The sequence below is a fragment of the Semicossyphus pulcher genome, unplaced genomic scaffold (assembly GCF_022749685.1).
Source record: "Semicossyphus pulcher isolate SPU_LCO1_2020_fin unplaced genomic scaffold, fSemPul1.0.p SCAF_3, whole genome shotgun sequence".
NCBI classification, from domain to species: Eukaryota; Metazoa; Chordata; class Actinopteri; order Labriformes; family Labridae; genus Semicossyphus; species Semicossyphus pulcher.
In genome coordinates, this window is record NW_027211704.1 from 25,090,485 (window position 1) to 25,112,383 (window position 21,899).

General features: G+C 42.9%; 2 protein-coding genes across 5 annotated transcripts in view; both read left to right on the forward strand.

Annotated features, from left to right (window-relative positions):
* sulf2a (sulfatase 2a) overlaps positions 1-18,042 on the forward strand; it is a 33,582-nt gene extending 15,540 nt beyond the window's left edge. Inside the window, exons 3-22 of one of the 3 annotated variants that reach the window (XM_069678565.1) lie at positions 7,878-8,146; positions 8,913-9,152; positions 9,242-9,393; positions 9,784-9,953; positions 11,503-11,653; positions 11,932-12,107; positions 12,215-12,343; positions 12,615-12,671; positions 12,796-12,925; positions 13,291-13,498; positions 13,893-14,175; positions 14,302-14,398; positions 14,519-14,613; positions 14,692-14,751; positions 14,839-15,005; positions 15,174-15,316; positions 15,516-15,624; positions 15,708-15,741; positions 16,246-16,299; positions 16,682-18,042. In XM_069678565.1, the coding sequence (XP_069534666.1) occupies positions 7,948-8,146; positions 8,913-9,152; positions 9,242-9,393; positions 9,784-9,953; positions 11,503-11,653; positions 11,932-12,107; positions 12,215-12,343; positions 12,615-12,671; positions 12,796-12,925; positions 13,291-13,498; positions 13,893-14,175; positions 14,302-14,398; positions 14,519-14,613; positions 14,692-14,751; positions 14,839-15,005; positions 15,174-15,316; positions 15,516-15,624; positions 15,708-15,741; positions 16,246-16,299; positions 16,682-16,712 (2,685 nt within the window). In that variant the 5' untranslated portion in view covers positions 7,878-7,947 and the 3' untranslated portion in view covers positions 16,713-18,042. The remainder of the gene's footprint in view (positions 1-7,877; positions 8,147-8,912; positions 9,153-9,241; positions 9,394-9,783; positions 9,954-11,502; positions 11,654-11,931; positions 12,108-12,214; positions 12,344-12,614; positions 12,672-12,795; positions 12,926-13,290; positions 13,499-13,892; positions 14,176-14,301; positions 14,399-14,518; positions 14,614-14,691; positions 14,752-14,838; positions 15,006-15,173; positions 15,317-15,515; positions 15,625-15,707; positions 15,742-16,245; positions 16,300-16,681) is intronic. The other 2 variants (XM_069678566.1, XM_069678567.1) reach the window with 2 other exon arrangements.
* Positions 18,043-18,832: 790 nt separating this feature from the next.
* Positions 18,833-21,899, forward strand: part of arhgap46a (Rho GTPase activating protein 46a) — a 30,892-nt gene continuing 27,825 nt past the window's right edge. For both annotated transcript variants that reach the window (XM_069678915.1, XM_069678916.1), the window contains exon 1: positions 18,833-18,932. In XM_069678915.1, coding sequence (XP_069535016.1) covers positions 18,919-18,932 — 14 coding nt within the window. In that variant the 5' untranslated portion in view covers positions 18,833-18,918. The remainder of the gene's footprint in view (positions 18,933-21,899) is intronic.

Here is a 21,899-nt window from a genome sequence, read left to right on the forward strand (position 1 = left end):
ATAAACACACAAAAATATGAAACCCATGCAAATATGAGAATATACATTCAAAAGTATGTGGACAGCTGAAAATTAGACCCAGATGTTATTATTGAACTTCCTATTCACTCCCTGGACATCAATAAGCTGCCTCCACTTTTGTGTGAAGGCTTTCAGCTAGATTTGGGAACCTGGCTGTAGTGAGGTCAGACACTGATGTAGGGGCATAAAGCCTGGCTAACGGTTGCTGTAACTGTTCATCCCAAAGGTGTAGGACAGGGTTTAGGTCTGGGGAAAACACTGGGAAAAGCGTTTCTTAATGGACCTGGTTAAAATATAATTTAAAAAGGTTCCATTCCAGGAAAGACGGTGCTCCCCTGGGCATTAAGGGAGATAAACTAGGCGAGTGTACGCAGGGAAATACTTTCTGTCACTGCGTGAAAAAAATCCAAACAAATGGAGCCTACGTTTAAGATAAGCTGCAGTGAGTGTTTGTGTGTCTGTGTCATAGTGCGCGTGTGTGTGCGTGTCTACGTGGGTGTAAACATGTAAGAGCTTTCCAGCCAGAACTCATCACAGCTTCACCCTTATTCTCAGGGCAGCAGCCTCACTGCAGGATTAATGAAGTGTTAAGTGCTAAAATTACACTCATTCATATTTCACTGTCTGCGCAGCACATTCCACATGGTTTTAAAGGTTAGTGAAGAATATAATGTACCAACAAAAAAAAGAAACACACAAATGTAGAGGCAAACAGTTAAACAGTAAATGCAGAAATGAATATTTCACACTCGAGTCTCCTCATCGCAGAAGAAATCTCATTTCCTCACTTCTAAAGTCTAACCACTGCTCTTTGTGTCTGTGTATTCAGACAGAAAATTGCTGTGCAGGTTCTGACTGTCATCTTTAAATGTCTGCAGAGTGCTGAGCTTATCTAAACCTGAGGGAAATCTAAATTAAATCTTCCCCGTGAATGGGATCAGCCTCCGTAATATCTCTTGTCATCCCCAACTATTAAAGTTAGTTATTAGGAAGTAAAGGCACATTTGTCAAAAGAAAGAGCAGGCGTGGTTCTCAACCAAGGAGCTGTTGGAGGGTTATTGAATATGATTTCGGGTTTATCAGGCAGGGACTGAAGGACCGTGCTGAATTATCGGATCAGCCATTGTTTTCAATGTAATGACTTCATCAATAATAATAAATAAGCTGTTAGCTTAGAGGTCAGATGTACAGCAGATCATGTGGGACCAGAGATTGTATAAAAAGATGGACGACATGACAGCTCCCTAAAAGTGAAGCCAAAACATTTTGAGCGCCCCCTGCTGACTGGCTGCAGTATAGGTCATAAAGCCCGCCTTCTCCATGTTAACAGGCGGGACATGAGTCAAACTAAAATATCGAAATACACGCCAATACATTTTTCTCAAACATGGTTTCTGTCACGTTTATTTTGAATTAGTTATTTGATGCTGTAAAAAGGATGATTGACAGTTGTTGACAAATACGGCTCCTGCAGCCGATCTGTTCTGGATTAGCAGAGCAGAGGAACGGACGGCGAGAGGAAACCTAACTAAAACAATCAGTCGAGTCATTGAAGTTCCCATTTATTCATTCATTTATGCTGTACACTTGCTGACTTAGTTTGTCATTTGGTCTGTTCTGTAGCATCTTATTAGCTCTGTACACATGTTTACTTATTTTTCTATCCTCTTTATTGTAATGTTGCACTATCCACTTTGCTGCGGTAACACTGTAAATTTCCCTGTTGTGGGAAGAATAAAGGCTTATCTTACACCTGTGAACGTTAACCTCAGACCAACACAAGAAGCTGTTCTGCTGTTAAATACGCCGATGTGCGAGATCCTTGCTGTTTTTTTCCGAAAATTTAAGTGTGTGTTTTGGTTAGTGGAAGTGGCTACTGCGGCTCCACCCGCCGATCTCTACTGTGCAACTCTGGCTCAAAATGACATCACCCACCATCAAAGATGGCATCGCCTATCACGGGGGCTATTTTGGCATCAATTACGTACGAAGAGAGCAGATGGAGACGTGTCATCCATCTATATATACAGTCATTGTGTGGGACGCATGGAAGATTGTCCTCTCCAGAGTAATGATGCTTGTTGAATGTGTGTAAAGATACATGTTACATTTAGAACCAAAGAAGGAACGTTCACACAGCACAGAGAAATTTATAGTTGCAGTAGTTGAGATAGTTGAAAGGCCCTTAAAGAGTGAGCCAGATAGTGGGGTTTGTTTTTCCTGAAAAGCAACAGTTCACTTCAATGATGGCATTCTTCCCCTGAGCTTAAACAAAGGTTTGAGTTGACCAGTCTTAAAGGGTAATTCTGCTTTTTCCAAGCAGGGCATTATTTATACATGCCTGGTCTTGTTTGTGTTTTGGAATTTCTTCAGCAGTTTGCCTCAGCCAAAAGCAACAAAATAATTGCCTGCAGCGATAACATTGCAGCCTTTAAAGCCAGCTCGCAGCTGCTGGCTGAGATGAGCTGGAGCAGGTCTGAAACTTTTTTGTATATATAAGGCATTAAGACCAAATGTAAAAAAAACAACAACAAAAAAAAACAGGAAAAAATAAGATGATCAGTATTCCTCTATAACTATATCATTACAATATCGTATTTGTCAAAGCTTAACTATATGTATATTTGCTTTTATACATATTTTCAAAATAACAATATATCAAAGATAGTGTGAGACCATGAAAGGAGTCACTTGTAATGGTGAACTTAGACAGAATTATCACTTATGAAGTTTAACTCCTATGGAATTCAATGGCACCAAGCTGTCACTGAAAAACTCAGGAGCCAATGGGGGCCGAGCACAGAAAGGACCCGCCCACACGAGACATTCATGTCAGAATTGCAAACAAAAAGTCAGGCAGCGCAAACAAGAGAGCTGGCAGCGTAACCGCAAAGCTGCCAGAGAGAGCAAAAGTCTGATCAGTGAGAAAGAAGCAGAGAGAACCGTAACCAAAAGAACATGTAAACAAGAATGAGAAACACCATTAGTTTAAACAATTACACTCATAATTTGTTTGCAAAGTATAAGTTTTACTTCTGAGATGATATTTTTGTGTCAGAGTATTTTTCCTCTCAAATTTGCTTTTTTGTTTGCAATTCAGGAAGTTTTGTTTGAGAATATTGACCCAAATGTTAAGATTTTTAACAAGTTTAACCTCATTGTTTGTCTAGCCCATAACTTTTTCATTCTCACTGCTATCATTGTGTTGTTTTCAGCATCTGCTTCAGAGAAAGAGCTCTAAAAACCCACGGTACATTACCTGCTCAGCATCAAATGGCAGACAAACACATGCTGTAGCAACAAGCTAGAGAACACAGGGGAGAATTTAACAGCTAAAGAGACAGGTATTTCCCTTTGGAGTGGGTAAAGACCGAAAATAGAGCGAAAAGACTTTTGGACTTCTAGACACAGAAAAATGGCTCTGTTGCTCTGTAACGGCTTCCTGACGGCTTGATTTCTAAATGGGCAAATGTTTGCTCATACATTCTCCATGTTGACTTGAAAGGTGATGATGTCAGCTTTATGCATTTTTAACCGGTTGAAATGTGAAATTGCTCCATGTTCGACTGTGATGGTGCAGCAAAGATTTGCAAGCAAAGGACGATACATGAAGGATGGTAACAAACCATGGCTTCCTATTATCATGAAAAAAGCATTCCATACTGTATTGAGGTTTGTGAAGCCCCCCCCTTCTATCAACACACACACACACACACACACACACACACACACACACACACAGACAAACTTCCCTCAGAGAAAGTTACTCTCACATAGATGCATGCCGTTGCAGAATTAGCATCTGAATGCCAACTTTTGTTGGTAAATTCAAGGGTCCTTGGAGATTTTGCACATTCTGTTCAGAGCGAGACCGGCCGATGGGAACAAAGTCACACATTAGCAAAGCCCTGCCAGCCTCAATTATGACCAAAGGGATTGGCTTGATAGTGTTGCAGCGAGCCACATTCAGAACTGGATGTGTCTATTTAAACTTTCCTGGCCACTAACTTTGTGTTTTTCAGCACTGGAATACAGATGATGGTAAATTCCTGCATTGAGATCGACACCGGAAGAGGTGGAGGCTCTCTGCTTCCACATTCTATTTTACTCCCGTCTATTCTATATGGTCGCCTTGGTCTGTGAATCTAGTTTCCATGTTTGGGAAAAAATCATCTGCAGTGGAAGTGCTCAGGCTTTGTTCTCTCCACACCCTTTGCCTAGAGGTTCTTTTCCTTTCTCACACTTTCTCCTTCTTCTACTCTTTATCTCTCTGTCTCAGAACATTGGTGATAGAGAATCCAGGAGCCTGGCTCCAAGCTTGTGGGCTCTCGCCTCCGTATTTCATCTGCATTATGAGACACAGCTGACTAAAGTGTATGCCATGACTTGTCCTCCTTCAATATATAATAAATGTCTGATTTTTTCCGTGGTTTTCTCATATTCTTTCTGTGTTTCGTGCCTTCTCAGGGCTCCAGATTGGATGAATCAGACTTTATGCCTGTTTCAAAGCCCAAGGTGTTTTATTTATAGGGAATAGGTACATTAACGCCTCCGCAAAATCTTTGGAAGATTTATCAAGCTCTCTCCCAGCTTCCTCGCTGCCTCGACACAGCTGTGATACTTGAGGTACAGACGTGTGTTGTTGGGCAGTGTAACATATCTGTCTGGTGCTCTGGTGTGTGTTTTCAGCCCTGCACTCTTGCTACCGTCTTAACCAACATGCCCATGCTGTGACATGGCCAGCTCTGTTGTCACTGCATTTATAATTCAGTCTTATCAATAAAAGATGGACGACATTAAGTTTTTATCCGATGATGCAGTGCTGCTGTCTCTTAGAGCCTCTTTACAAGCGAATGACTGATGAGCAAAACTTTCCTTCTCTGTTCTGACTTCCAGGCATCACTTGGCATTAGTATAACCCCAGATGATCCTTGTTCCTCCAACATGCTTTTAGAATCTTATTCCTTATGATCTCATATTCTGCTAGCCTGCTCCCCAGCCCTTCCTCTCTGAGCCCCAAGCCTTTAATGAGTTTTGCTGAGAGTTATATTTACTCATGTTGTCTTGTGCTTCTGTCTAAATGGCAAAAATTCCTCTTTCATTCTGTGTTGTCGGGCTGAATCAGCACTGTCGCTTCGAATCTCACTTAGTGCAAAGAGCTGATGTGGACAGAGCTCTGTCAGGAAACAAGCTTTAAATCATCCCAGTTTACTGAAACAACATGGCTTGCCTTATTTTATCAATGCATACAAATCATCACATTGGCCGTGTTGTTTGAGGCCGAGAATAGCTTGGCTAAGTACCGTTGTTTTTCTTAACGGTTGTCCATTCCTGTTTATTCACACGTTTTGAAGATATAATGGCTTCTGTCTGTTTGGACGTTATGGTTTCCTCTGCCTTTTTTCTTTGCGGTTTCATCTAGCATCTGCCACCCGGAAAGATAAACAATACACGTAGATAAAAGCGAGCTGGAGAGAGCAACTGGAAAGAAAGGACTGTATGTGTCAGTTAGAGCTGATAAAAGCCTGAAAATCCAATTAGTCCTCAGTATCAGGGGGAAGGGGAGGCCTCATGGGGGTAATGTCAGAAAATATCCACCATCGTAGCATGTCAATAACACAACATTTACATACTTGGCTATTGATATATCAGCGTGTTAAATCGAGCTGGCTGTTTTCCCGTAAATCAGGACTATATTTGGTTCTCCTCCCTGACGGCATAAGCGCTTCGAAAAGATAAACAACTATCAAAAGGAAGAACTGCTCCTTCCGCACCACACGGCACTCAAAAAAAGGAGCGAATGGTGGAGGACCATCTTAATTTGAGCACATTGAATCTGTTCCTTATTCACTGTAGACATCCCGGAATCCATTTTAGTGACAGGCTATTCACTGCTGGCTGCAGACAGAGCCGTTTAAATTTGTCTTTTCTTTCATCAGGGTTTTTTTTTGTGTGGATTTCCTCATTGCCGGTGTCTTTTTTTTCATCCCTTGCCATAAATGAAAGACGCATTCAGGCAGCGAGAGAGCAGCAGAAAGGAGAAAGGACATTTTCAAACAGCGCAGTGCCTTGGGTCAGACTTATATGCTCCTTTAGGGAAGAACCACACACCCCTGGGAGGGGACCAAACCAGAGCAAACACAGCTGCTGTTCCACAGATTCATACATGTGTGTGTATGCACTTATTCACATCCACGTGGGGTGTATTTGTGTGTGTAGGTGTGTGCATTTTGTAGAAGGCGAGACCGTGGAGGAGGATAGAGGACATGTAGGTGTTTGGGAAGACCTTAATGAGCAAAATCTGAACAATGACTCAGACCGGAGAAGAACAAGGAGCTTTGTGTCAGACAGAGGACTTCTCTTACACTATGATCAAACTCTCTTCATCTCTGTGACTTTTTGCACACAGATGAAGGTGTTATCGTCTCTTCCCTTAAATGTTTCACACATTTCTCTCTTTGATATGTTTTTTAGCTGTGTATGTGTGCTACCAGGCAAAGTTCTGTGTGTGTCATCTGCTCATTTGTTCCTGCTGATCGTCAAGTAGAGCAGTGCTCCAGTCAGGTTGTTGTTAAGGAGTTGCAGTCCCAGGAGAGGGACAGAGAGGCAGCCCTTGTGGTGTTGTTGTTGTTGTTATTGTCTTCATCTTCAAATGGAGATTGCTCTGGCCACCTACTCCTTGTGGACTCACCAACTCGTACACACAAGCCCAACCCCCCCCCCCCCCCCCCCCCCACGTGGCAGAGGACCATCTCATCAGTGGGCACACTGATGCTGCTGCTCGTAAACTGTGATCAGGTCACTGGTCTGTGTCTCTGCCCTCTGATAGTCTTTGAATAATAAAGTATGACAAATAACATCTCAATGAAAAGTATGTGGAAGAAAATATTGCTAGTGAATTTATTGATACACATTTAAAATATTTTTACAGTCAATGTTTCAAAATTACACCCTCAATGACATTTAAAGAGAAGTTCCAGTTTAATCTGCTGAGATAGTGAACATGGATGAATAGCACATATGGGTAACAATGCTCTTAATTCTATTACTTTGTTTACTGCGTATTGTACACTCATTGTTCCCAGTGAGTCATTGTAAGTGTAGATAACAGTAAAGTCCAGATACTCGGGTAGTTATAAAAACAACAGTTTCCATGGTTAACTCAGGAGATATACTGTTTATGAGAGAGAGTTATTAGAGGGCTAATAGGATTTTCGTGCAACTTTGGAAAAACTGCTTGTCGAGACTAATCAAGAAAAAGCTGTGTTTTACACAGACTTGACTCTAATTGTTTTGTTTAAATTACATTGGTCGGCAGATTTTGTAATTTTTTGCACAGCTGGAGGCAGTTTACTTACATATTAATATCTCTTGCTTTACAGGTTCTTTGTTATTTTTCTGTTCAGTGTTTTCTAATCTTTAGAAAAGGAGTCTTGTTGTCTCTACTGCTCTTTGACCCCTGTTTTAATTTCTCTCCTCTCATCTTCTCTTCTCTTCTCCCCTCTCCTTCACCTTTGCCCCCAAACCTCCCCCCAGCTCCCCACATCCCTCATATCCACCCTAACCCTCTCAGGGGGTGGTGAGTCCTGAGCTGGCCCTGGGCCCAGGCCCATTAGCCCAAGCCTGGCAGCCATGTGCTCATCACTAGAGATCATTACACCCAGCAATGACACCGCTCTAATGCATCATTAATGATTGATTAACGAGCTGAGCTCAGCCCAAACGGGTGCATTTGTATGGAAGAGCACCCTGTAATGGCTATGCAAGGCTTGCATCTGCTATTTTTCACCATGTTGTGTGTGCATGCGTGTGCGTTCTTTATTCTTATCTGTTTCCCTCTGTGCCCTGTCTCTCAGGTTTAGTGAGGGAGCTGCAGCCTCCTGTGTGTGAAAACAAGGACTGAAGGGCTGACTGCAGGGTAGCGTGATGGCAGGGCGGGGGCTGTCCGCCCCTCTCCCTCTTCTTCCTCTCCTACTTGTTTTGTTGGGAGTCCTTCCTGTGGCCCAGGGCTCTGGATACCTTTCTGGATATCGCCAGAGGTCTCGTCTGCAGAGGGACCGCCACATCCGCAACATCCGCCCCAACATCATCCTCATCCTCACTGATGATCAGGACATAGAACTGGGTAAGACATTTTCCTCCATTAATCCCTTCCTGTGTGTTTGCTTACTGTTTGTTTGTGCATCTGGCTCTCTCTGTTTGCTTTGTGTCCACATCCCATGGGTATGGGTATTCTCTCCATGTGTATCCAACAGCATCAGCAAGGGAAAGTCAGCCTAATGCTGCCTCCTGGCACCATAACAACTGGCCCACTCAAAGTCATGTGCTCCCCTTGCCAACCCCTCCATTGCTGGCATGAAATGAGGGCGGCCTATGGCTTCCATTGTCTGAGTGCCAAACCCTGGCCATCTCCCTTCCCGCTTAAGTCCTTTAGCGGCGTATTGGACTGGAGTGGCTGCATAATGGCCTCGGTGACACCCTTTGTCCTCCTGTGATCGCTAGTGAGAGGACTCCCATTGAAAAGCAGGAATTTATGGTCAAGCATCTGTTTTCCCAAACAATCACCATCAGCCTGAAAAGCTTTTAGTACACAGGAATCCCAAAGGGTTACACTTTACCAAAAAGATTTGTTCCCTCATTTACTTTTCCCCTTTATTTTCTCTTCCATGTCTATAATGGTTTCTGCTCTTTCTCCCTTATGCCCATATTTATATTATTATTTATACTCCCCTCTGTTTATCTCATGTGTTTTTCTTCTCTCACTGTTTTATGTCCCTCTGCGACCCTTTCATTTCCATCCTGTCCTTGGCCTTTGAATCTCCTCTCACCCTCCTATCCCTCCCTCCTCCCTCCACCCTCCCCTCTCTCATTCTCGCACTGCTTTCTCCCAGGCTCAATGCAGGCCATGAACAAAACCCGGCACATCATGGAGAAAGGCGGCACACATTTCTCCAACGCCTTCTCCACTACGCCCATGTGCTGCCCTTCCCGCTCCTCCATCCTGACGGGGAAGTACGTTCACAACCACCACACCTACACCAACAACGAGAACTGCTCCTCACCTTCGTGGCAGGCCCACCACGAGCCGCACACCTTCGCCGTTCATCTCAATAATTCTGGATACAGGACAGGTGATCATCCCAAGTCTGAACTATCTTCACCAGACAAATTGATCTGGAGGACTTAAATTAACAAACTTGTCCCCCTGTTCATTTCTTAGCCTTCTTCGGGAAGTATCTGAATGAGTACAACGGCTCGTATGTGCCCCCTGGCTGGAAGGAATGGGTAGCACTGGTGAAGAACTCCCGCTTCTACAACTACACCCTCTGCAGGAACGGTGTGAGAGAGAAGCACAGCAGCGACTACCAAAAGGTATTTTTACGGTCCATTAGAGAGATGTCACACTTACTTTCACAGAAGGACTGCCTGAAAATAGGTCTAATAATATGATGTAGGAGAAATTGTAAGCATTTCCCTTTGATGGAATAGAAACCTGTAGACTTAATGTAGGCCTTTCATGTAAGCACCCTGTTTTCATAACTTAAAAGCAACTTAAAGGGGATTCATCAGACAAAAATACAGGAACGGGGAGAAAATAGCAGATCGAATCAGTTGTTAAATAGTCGTGCTTTAGATTTTTTTTCGAGTCACTCCAGGTCAGTAATGGCCACTAACCCAACATAGTACTCACGGTTTTGACGTCTGCTCTTTTGCTTTGTCACTCACTGAGCACCTGATGGACAATGTCTGCTCCCTCCACAGGACTACCTGACAGACATCATCACCAATGACAGCATCAACTACTTCCGTATGTCAAAGAAGATGTACCCTCACCGTCCGATCATGATGGTGCTGAGCCATGTTGCTCCACACGGTCCGGAGGACTCCGCCCCCCAGTACAGCACAGCCTTCCAAAACATTTCGCAGCACATGTAAGACAATGAGTAACTTCAGACTGCCCTAAACAAGCCTTATGATTAACCAAGTGATGAGCCCTCAGATTGTTTCAGGTTTTTGGACATTCTGTCACCACAGGTAGTTCGAACTGGACCGGGCTGGTAAACAGATATGATTTAAGTGATGCAAAGCAGATAGACAGGGGGGGTACATTTTTGCATCCACAGCTCTCTGCTTCCATATGAGTCATCCACACGTTCATGCACCCTTTCATTTGACCCAGAATGACACAAATTCCATAATCTCAGCTCGATCTTATCTTCCACTGCCTGCAGTATGCTCTTGGCAGCAACTCTCGCACGCAGCCAGTGTTTCGCTCCAGTTTATTTGGCTCATGTGTTGTTCACATTAGCGTTTCCACTGTAATGAGTCCTGCTGATTTGTACCATTTTGTCAGTCATAATCAAAGAGAGGCATGAATCACGTATGGTTAATGCTTAGGTAATGATTCAGGCACATGCAAGGACACATGCATATACACAACTTCTCAGCCTTTGTCATCCTGACCCTCGTGCTCCTCATGGCTGTCTAGTGCGGCTGGCTAATAGTGGACCCACTATTGGCCTCCAGAGACTGATCCGAGGAAAGTAATGAGACTGCAGTTACTACCCCCTCCCTCCAACCCCCTCACACCCTCCTCCTGCTTCATCTAATCCCCCCAGCATCATTAACCTGTGCCACGCAGGCTTTATACATAGAATATTCTCAAAATTCAGCCCCAGTGTCTTTGTACAAACTTTTAATTGCTCTTTCTCCATATATTTGCTCTCCCTTGGGTGATGTTTTCTGAAAGCGCTTCTCTGGCTATTTTTCTCACTCCATCTCCCTCTCCCCTTATCAACCATATAAAGAGAGAGAGGCTGTAAAAGTCCAGCACTCCTCTGGTGTTAAACCTTCTTTTCACCTTGACACCTTGCAGACACATCTTCACACTGCATTAGAGCTGCCACTGTGGACCGGGCTGTGAAACATTAGCATTTTTTAAAAGTCAAATCGATCCGCTCTAAATGTTAAATGTATTTTCTTCTTGGTTCCCATTAGCTATTTAACAGTGTTTATTCTCAAATAATTAAAGTTCCAAATGGCTTGCAGTTAATTATTGATCAAACTGTGCTCACTGTTTACAGGCCTATCGATTGCACAGCTTTGCATTTCCATGGTTTATTTAACCTCTAGTTTAGCAAAGCATATAAACACTTTTATGGCTACTTTAGAAAGAAAGGGATCAGAGATATCAGCAGACACAGGCAGAGAATATTGCAGCTAATGCACAATGTAACTCTTCACAAGTTAGCAGATTTGCCATAATCCAATTTACAGCCATAGAATATGAAAACCAAATAAATACAGATGGAAAAAGCAGCTGGACAGAAATGTTCGGAGACTTACTGCGACATATATTGGAATGAGTCTTAGGATTTTTCTTCTGTTACAGCGTAAAAAAGCGACAACAATGAAATGTTAAATATATGACATTGGGTTTTTTGTGTTATAGTTTAACGTTTTTCTGTCCTCTTCTTTTAGAACCCCCAGCTACAACTATGCCCCAAACCTAGACAAACACTGGATCCTACGCTACACAGGACCTATGAAGCCCGTCCACATGCAGTTCACCAACATGCTGCAGCGCCGGAGGATGCAGACCCTGCTGTCTGTGGATGACAGTGTGGAGAAGGTAGGCAGACACAGAGGCAGCTGGACATATGCTTAAACAAAGAAACACACACACATTCACACACACGCAAACACACTCACACATTTCATCTGACAGTCTCGGGTCCTGAGAGATCTGTGCTTGTTCTGACTGGGACTGTATAATGTATTCACTGACACACTTGGTGAATTGTTCAATTGCTTTTCCTTGAAACAGACACAGGAGACTTGAGCTATCAAACAAGAAGTATAACTTTTTACACTATGTGAGTACCCAATGAATTATATCCTCCTCTTTAGGTGTACAACATGTTGGTAGAGACGGGGGAACTGGACAACACCTACCTCATTTACACCTCAGACCACGGCTATCACATCGGCCAGTTTGGTCTGGTCAAGGGCAAATCAATGCCTTATGAGTTTGATATACGGGTTCCCTTTTATGTACGAGGACCTCATGTAGAGCAAGGTGCAAAGTGAGTGACGCTGTTGTCTTTCAGTCAATATTGTGATATGTACATGCTGGTTCCAGTATCATACAATGTATGGGATATTAATGCACCTCTGTCTTGCTTCCTTGCAGTAATCCTCACATAGTGTTGAACGTTGACTTGGCACCGACTCTGCTGGACATGGCTGGTGTTGATATCCCTGCTGAAATGGATGGCAAGTCTATACTCAAGCTGCTGGACACAGACAGGCCAGTCAATAGGTGAAAAGACACATCAATTATTTTGTTCTTAATTGATGCAGAAAACGTTGCTATATGCCAAAACACATTTTTTTATAGATTTTGTTTTGTTATACTAAATCTCTGTTCTTGCTGTTTTCTTGCACATAATGAAACCTGAACCCAAACATGACTAACACCCTTTTCTTCTTCGTACAAGGATGGCATTTGAAATAGGAGCGCATGCTTGTTCAGTGTAAATATCACTGAGTGGTCTGACAGGATTTTTTGTTTCTTTTTACACATTTTCCAGGTTCCAGTTGAACAGGAAGGGTAAAACATGGAGAGACTCCTTTCTGGTGGAGAGAGGGTAGGCTTTATTGATTGACCTTTTACTGGACATGTTCTTATTCCAGGCATTTTCTTCTTGAGACATCCGCCTCCTTGTCTTTGGTTGGCTGAAAAAACCTTGATGTGTTTTCCTGTTCTTTCAGGAAGCCTCCTCACAAGAGGGCTGATGGGAAGGAAATGGCCCAGGAGGAGAACTTCCTGCCAAAATACCAACGTGTGAAGGACCTGTGCCAGAAAGCAGAGTACCAGACCTCCTGCCAGCAGCCGGGACAGGTACCTGACCTGCAATCGCCAAGAAATAGAGTCTATTAACGTTTCAGGGGACCGACATGGAGTGTAGCTAATGCAGGGTGATAATTAGGTTTATGGTTGGCAATTTACTAAGTATTATTTGCAGTCTTTGTACTGTCAGGCCAAGTAATTTTTAAACCGTCATAATGAAGTGCTAATTGTGTACAAATAGCCCTTGGATTTATTAGAAAATATTGATTGAAAGACAAATATTTTAACACTGCTGTACTGAATATGTTTTTTAAGGGCTCTGGGAAGCATGAATATGTTTTTGTATCAAATGATGCTGTGCTGTAGTAAAAGCCTAAAGATCCAACATCATGAAATGTCCTTCTGCCGTGTTTCAGAAGTGGCAGTGCGTGGAGGACCCGACTGGCAAGCTGAGGCTGTATAAGTGCAAGGGCATGGCTAGTCTCTATGCCCCACGTATGCAGGCTCTGATGGCCAGAGGTGCCTCTCAGTTGTCTCCCACGTCTAACTCTGACACCTGTCAATGCGGTGATGTGGCCTTCAAGACATCAGCCATGAAGAATAAGAGGCTGCTCACCAAGAAGAGTTAGTTTCTGTTGTCACTCACACTTACCATCATTCTGGCACTTATTAATAGATTTGATTTTGTTCGGAAAGACACTTTGAAATGTCCTTGCAGTAGCCTACAAAACCTTACAGAACAGGGCCATTACTCTCAAGCTGAAATAACCAGCTTGTGATGTATTCATGAGATGAGGAGTATGTGTCTGTGCTGCCATCAAGTGGTGGATTAGAGTAAACAAGTGAGCCTTTTATTGTAGGGCCTCAAAAGAAACTAACCATTAAAGATGAAATCATTCATGATTTTGAAGCCAGTTTCATTGAACATTGATTTTACTTTTCATGTGCTGGGTTTCACTTGTCATTATTATCATAGACCTTCAGTGTGAAAAATACCCCTCTTTTTCACCTCACTCAGGTTCCTCTGTCTCGTCTTATTCAGAGATGAAATCCAGTAAGACTGTCTCTAGGAAGCGCTGGGCCCGTTCTGTGTCCTTCGAGCTGGATGGAGACCTGTATGCAGTAGACCTAGAGGAGGGTTACCAACCCCTGGGATCCAGGAACAGCAGCTGGGCCAAAGACAAGAGTGGGGGAGAGGGGGATGAGGAGGACAATGAAGAGTTCAGTGGCATGGGAGTCACAGCCAAACCCACTACCAGCAATAAACTCACACCGCCTGCTGCTCTGAAAGTCACCTACAGGTAAGACTTTGTACATCTGTCTACTTGAATGTGTAGTGTTTTAGTAATAAAAGACAGTTTCAGGTAATCATTCAGACTGCATATTCACAATTTGAAGTGGTTCTTCCTGTGTTTTTTATCCTGCAGGTGTTCTATTCTCATGAACGACACAGTAAAATGTGATGGAGGCCTCTACAAGTCTCTTCAAGCATGGAAAGACCACAAACTGCACATTGAGCATGAGGTACTGCTAGACTCTCTTTCTTGTTAAATAGAGCCCATAAAACCCATTTCACGGGTTGTTAGTCGCTTGTGATGGATAATGAGGTTTGTGTGGCTTTGTGTCTGTTCCTGCTGCGCGTAGATTGAAACCTTGCAGACCAAAATCAAAAACCTGCGTGAGGTCAAAGGTCATCTGAAAAAGGTGCGGCCAGAGGAATGTCAGTGCGACACTCCCAGGTGAGAATGTGTCTGAACCACACCATCACTGGTTTAAAGATCTTATGACACATATAACAGTTGTTTTTGTCTTTACAGTAACCTGCTCAAGAACAAGGAGACTTTCAAGCTCAATGCAGGGCGCATGCACTCACTCAAGTAAACATTTAAATAGTTTGACAATGAATTAATATTTTTTTTATCCTCTTGCAGTCCACCGCATTGATTCTGTTTTGTTCACATTAGAATGCCATCAAAGCAGAAGAGTCAGTGGTTACAGAAGGAGCAGAAGCGCAGAAAGAAACTACGTAAATTCCTCAAGAGGCTCCAGAACAACGACACCTGCAGCATGCCTGGCCTCACATGCTTCACCCATGACAACCATCACTGGCAGACAGCCCCCTTCTGGACAAGTGAGGAATAACATGTTGCTTTATTAAGAGATTGGAAGAATATTTTTGTGGAACTTTAATATGTTTTTCAAAGCAGGTATGGTGAACATAACATTTTGGAACACAGTTGTAATGTTTTCCTTGTTTCCCACCCTCACCCCTCCCTTCCTCACCCGTTCCCTGCCACAGTGGGTCCATTCTGTGCGTGCACCAGTGCCAACAATAACACCTATTGGTGCCTAAGGACCATCAATGACACACACAACTTCCTGTTCTGTGAATTTGCTACCGGTTTCCTGGAGTATTTTGACCTCAACACTGACCCATACCAGGTATTTCAATTGTACAGGCACAGTGTACGATACGGCAGATACATAAATAACTCAAAGATAATAACCATAAAATGATCCCACGGCATGATTCATAGTACATTCCTGTAAGCACAGGGGGTACAGATTTTCCAATGTTTTCTAGAGATTTTCCAGAGCTTCCCTAGCTCCTGCTGACATGTTGTCCTTATTATTCCTGTAGCTGATAAATGCTGTCAGCACCCTCGACCGAAATGCTCTGAATTCAATGCATCAACAGCTAATGGACTTAAGGGGCTGCAAGGGACACAAGCAATGCAACCCAGAGAAGGGTCAGTAAAAAGTCTCCAAGGCAAATATGATTGATGATAGTAGATCCAGTAATGCGACTAATGTTACCTCTACTTCCTTTCAGGAGGAAAAGAACGAAACTACTTCAGTGAATACAGGTATTGTCTTCTTCCCTTTACAGCACAGCTGATTACTTTTACAAACTCTACAGATGGAATTCATGTTAGAGCTTGAACTCTGGGAGGTTACAGCCTCCCTCGGGTGTCTTTGGCTATGTTTCTTCTCATTGCAAGTCATCTGGAGAGTCAAGAAATAAAATACAGTGATGTTGTGCTGAAATTGAACCTCTTCAAACTGTCATGGTTCCTTACTGTTGAGATCAAAGTCTTTTTTAGCGTGAAGAAGCAGAAGCCAAAGAGGGCCAGAACACGAGCCTGCTTTTCAGCTTCTGCTGTTCCCTTTTTGTAATGAAGCCTAATTGCTTGTCTCTGCTGTGCGTGTGGGGGTGTATGTGTGTGTGCTCATGCATTTATGTGTGTGTATCTGTGTGTGTGTGTCTGTGTGTGTGTGTGTGTGTGTGCGTGTGTGTGTATATACCTGTGTGTTTGTCTCCATGCACGTGCATTTGCCCTGCACGTGTATACGTGCTGTGCATGCTTCAGGCCAGTTCACCGTCGAAAGAGGCCAAAAGTGAAGAAGCCTTCCTCCAAATCGCTGTGAGTTTGTCATAACCCATCTGTTCCCTTGTAGTCAGCCAAGCTCTCTTCCTATCTCCATCCAGATTATTTTAGCCTGGTCAGATGACCAGGCAGCATGCTACGCTCTTTCTTCTATTTACTGTAATACTGTACTTCATACATTTACAGTAACTCTCACTTTACCTGCATTGCAAAGCTGCAACTTCATTTAATTCACTCACTCAAGTCAAGTTCAATAAAGCAATGCAGATGTCACATTGTCTCATTATGTTGTGTTTTAAGTCCTGTTACTGTCATTTCTTACTTTTCCTAGTAGGAACAGACCACAACTGGAGCCATGGTTTCCAGTGAATGTCTCAATTGGCACATTTAACTTAAAATGTTTATTTCCTTTACACAGAGGGCAGATTTGGGAAGGGTGGGTAGGTTAACCCCCTGCATCCCACAACCTACAACATTGGCCTCCTCCACGCAAGGAAGGTGAAGGGGGAGTGCAGGCAAATCCGAGGACCTTGATCACACTTCACTGGACCATAACCTGAGATACTACTCTTGTCTTATCTCGGTTTGATTCCTGAGAGCACTGCTCTGTATCTCTTTTCCAGACGGAGGAGATGCTGAGACTGAGAGAAAGCATAAAGACTTTTTAATTGTCAGTTCAACCTTCACACAGTGTCATTCTCATTGAAAACTTCTGTAACCGGAATCTGTAAGGACCATTTACATAAACAGGATGCTGTGAATCAAGTGGGACCATCTGGTGTCCCCAAGCCATTTAGTCTAACAATTGTGCTTGTACATAGTATAAATCAGCTTTAATCAGCTTTCTTTAATATTACATTGGACTGGGTGGAAACATGATCTGTTACATGCCATCTCAGCTGCTACACAAGGATGTCATGGCCCAATGATGTCTCTGTGGCACTTGGCGATTAGCTTAGAACAAGACATATTTTTCTTTCTCTGCACCAATGTGTCTGCACATGGAAGTTGTATGGACTTTTAAAAGGCCAATGGTAACAAACTCTTCGCCATAATCTTTTGTATTATAGTTGATCTTAACGCTGATGAATGTCCTTTTATGATGCATCATTTTCCTGAAAGCTGTGAGATGTGAGTTAACTACAGACTGCTTGCCTTGACCCAATCTCTCCGGTGTCAACCACACCTTGAAAAGGACAACACTACCACTGTCTCATAATGATACAATCAAAACCTCCAGAATTTTTGACCACTGGCCGAATGTGTCATTAGTGAATGCTGTTTTACTCCTTTGTATTGTCAGTACTACACTGTAGAAGTATCCAAATAGTTTGTTCAGCCTGCTATACATGGTGCTACAGGATAACAATACAGAAGTAAAATCTTGCTGTACAGTACAGTATGTATTTGAATGTATGTTGTGCAATTAATATAAATGTTTACAATATTTTTTATAATACAGAAGAGGCAGACTTCATTGTATGAAATGAGTTGACAGAATGGATTTGGAGAAATGTAGCTTGAGAAATGTCATTGCCCGCAATTTGTATGTTTGTCCTTTCCTTATTTACATCGGAAAAAGCACTTAAGGGTTCACTGTGAACATATGCGCCATGTACATTAAATGGATATATCGCTTACTCTGTGCCAGAGGAACAACACAACAGTGTATACTTATTGATGTGAATTTCAGCTACCATGCCTTTGTAAGCTTATTTGATTTTTTAGCAAGTATTTCCATAGACCTGAGTGCTGATAGTAATTGTGAATAAAGTGTCGTTTGACCATAGTCATGGCCTGGCTTTTATTCTGAACTTGCATGGTGGTTTGTGTTGCTGTCCAGCAGGTGTCTCTGTCTGCTTGTTCACAGGCTACTACCAGGGTTACATGGCAGCCACCTTACACTGCAATACAATAGTGGAACAATTGTAATTTATTATCATTAATGGAAGGGTTCTTATCTCACTGGCTAGTCGAGTCAAGTAAGAATATGTTGTAAAATGAACATATCGCCTTCCTAGTGTGATATTTAAATATTAATCAGTTAAACAAAAAGTTATACACATACCTGTGTGTCGCCTAGCAACCACAGTTTTCTGTTATATTTTTCAATATATGAGGGGCTGAATTTAGAAGCCAAAATGTGTTTTTTACTTGCTAAGCAGCCTATGCATATTTGTTAACCAAAAAAAAGGGCAATTGTGGTTGCCTATAACTTTTTAAAGTTGCTCCAACTAGCCTAAAACAATGGATGGCCGACAACTTTAGGACCAAAATGTTCCCTGGACGCCTGATGCCATAGTTTCTAGTCACATGAGTTTAACTTTTATATCTCTGCTTTGTTCAGCCAAGTGAGCTCAGAAATGTTTTGCTTATGGTTTGGTCTCTACTCTTTCCAGCCAGCCAGTCGAGGGGATAGAGGGTGGGGGTGTGGTGGAGAGGGGGAAGGGTGGGTGTGCAGACTGGGTGACCCTCATCCCAACCTATGACTCACGTGCAGAGGCGGAGACTCCATATCGGATTCACCACCGGAGGAGGACCGTCCCGTGCTCACTCCACGGACCGCTCTGTACGCTGTGAAAATCAACCTTCATCCCGATATTTGCTTTATATCGTTTTTTCCTTTATTTACGCTTTATTTAAAATGTGAAGAAAATGGCTGGGACAAGGTAAGTCAACTTTTAGTACAATTGTAAAGTTATACAAACTAATCTAGGGAAAGTTGCTCAGTTGCCTCGCTATCACCCCGCGCGCAGACAGCTTCCTGGGGGCAGCCAACAGACAGTGAACAACACCATGCTACTCAATGGATAGTTAAATTGTTTCAGTACTTTACAGTGTGTATCCTAGTGTTAAAGCTGAAGTGTTAGCTAGAATTTGTTTAAATGAAGTACTTGGTTAGGGCAATATAGCAATGTGAAGAGAGTAGGTCAAAAGGATTCTGAACTGTGAAACGTCACTGTTGCTCTTATTTACAACGCACAACGTCGGACAGTTGTTAACAAACCACCTTGTAGCTTGCAGGCACTCAACTTGGGAAAAGATGCTTTCTATGAGTTTGACAATTAATTAATTATTAATTAGAGTTTGATCTCTGTAGTATTTGTTGAAGAGTTAAATTTTATTTAAAGCTGTGGGGGAGACTGAGCCTTCTTTCTTCGTTCATCTATCATAGCAGCCCTACTTTTGATTTTCCCTTGTCCTCAAATCGTGCGAGGTGACTAAACTTCGGTCCTTTTCTGTGGTGAAGAGAGCAATAACCTAAACGGAAGGCAACTGTTCCACAGCCAATTTGTTGGTGCAGTTTTTACTGGTTGATGGTAACTGGGGCTCTGAGGTTTAGCTATACTGGTTTGATCTCCACATGTTGCATTTATTCAGCATCTGTTTAAACTGCAGATGTGCGTTAAAACTTTGTTTAGCTTTCATCGGTTCCTTGAGACAGATGGTTTGCTTTAGTGCTTTCAGTCTTATTTAAAGCTTCTGAGATCCAGCCATAGGATAAGCTATTTTGGTTCCCTTTTCTTTAACTGTTTTGGCATGATAGCCTTACACATGCTTTTTAGTAGCCTACTATGACTTTGTAAAGTTTGGACTTGATGGCTTTTAATGCCTTTAATGCCTAAAGTTATGAGAATCTTTGATGTCTTAGTATTCCTCCTTCTTCTCCTGCCTGTACCTCTTGTTGAATACTATGCCAGGGCTTTGGTTTAAAAACCATGCTGCCCAGTCAGATGTCATTTAAATAGCCTGAAGCTGTTAGTTTTGTCACGCCATGCCAACCTGACTGTCTGGGTACAGCAGTTTCAGCCAGCTGGTGCTCATCCGATGACTGCATGGTGTTAGTTTCTGCAGACGTGTTAAACTCTTTATCTGTCTAGCACTACATCTTTATCTGTGCAACACTACATGAGAGGCAGACAAGAAGAACAATTGGTGACAATATGTGTTGCTCCTGCCTGAAGCTTCTGGTCATATTGGCTTGTCAGTGCGAGGAGAAGAGATGACAGTAGGATGTTGTCTGACTGTTTACCATACTGTGGACAGACACAAGGGAACAAACCATACATTCCCTTAACACGTTTGAATACTAATTTGGCCTTTTGACAAGGACAAGGCAGGATGTCAATCCTACAGACGATTTAACAAGTTTGTTTCCCCGTTGAAAGGAAGTGATTTTTAAGCTTGTGGGACAATTGCTTGTTATGACATGTTAATAATATGACTGTGGATGATTTTTTAGACATAAAGCTTCAAATCATATTTTCCAGCTTTCACTCCTCTCCTTCCTGCTCTCTGTTCTGTAATCCCAGTCACATCCATATAAACCTAAACGCACTATTTATCTGACTTTAATTCTCTGTGGCCTGTCACAGTAACTCCATAATGAGGTTAAGGTGATTTGCCCAAACACATTTATCTGTACCTATTTAACCTGTGACATCTCAAACCTTTCCTCTGTTTGGATTAAAGCTGGGTTAGCCTCCTGGCCCACACTGGGCTGAACTAGATGCTAAGCGTGCTGATCATCACTCACAAGCATTACAGGGGATAATAACTTGTCGGTCGATCATATGCTCAGATGGCCTGCAGAAAGCTGACGGAGTACTAACCTGAAGAGCTCAACACAAACATCTAAAAGAACATAAAACACAATCATAAACGTAACGCTGAGACTGACGGGGTTGAGACATGCCTACTGAAATGCAGCATTACAGTTGTCTCCCTCTACCACAACCTCAAACTCATATTAGGAAATATTAATCAGTCCATATGTAGTTGATCCACAGGCCTGGATAGCCTCTTAAATCATAATCCTCCCCACTGCCCCCCTCAGGCCCAGACAGACCCTGCCTAACATCTTCACCAGGGCTGCTCTGCGTTTGAAAGCCTGCAGGGCTTGTCGTCTGCACCTTCACTTCCTCTAGAGGACAATCTGGACGTTTCTTTCCTGTGTGGCTCCTCGTCCAGCCACTGACCCCCCACTCACCCTGAAACTCTGCCCTGGGATTAGACTCTGGCCTCGTTTGTCATGTCAGCAGGGGAGGATTCGGGGGGGATGTCGTGGTCCGGCTCAATATGAAGTTACTAACTGTTCTTGTTGGTAGGCAAGTGGCTCAGAGAATGATTGAAAATGTTATTATGGCGGCACGCAGACGGCACAGATTGAAATTCTTCATTTATAACATCCATGAGCTTAAAAGTTCTGACGAGATAAAGTTTGTACAATGAATGTTTAGGGTTATTCAGCACAATCATATCCTAATAGGTTAATTCATTTCTCTTGTTTGGACAAGTGACCCCATTGTTCCTCTTCGACAGCTGGTGTACCGGACAGAAAGGCAGGCCTGTATGTGGTAAACACCCTGATCCTGCCTCAGCCTCTCCTGCACATGTTCACTCTCGTCGAGAGTCTTATCTGACCTGAAAAAGCCCCATGTGGTCTTCAACTAAGGAAAGGGGTGGATTTTAGGGAGGACAGGGACTTCTGTTTGGTCAGGCTTACCCCTATAAAAGGCAATTTATTGACCCTGTTGCTGAGTAGTGCTTCAGACAGACAGCGACTGTTAAGCGTAGCGGTAAGGGGGCCGGAAGTTGCCAGCATTTCTGCTGAAAGTTGCAGCATTCGTGGGAGA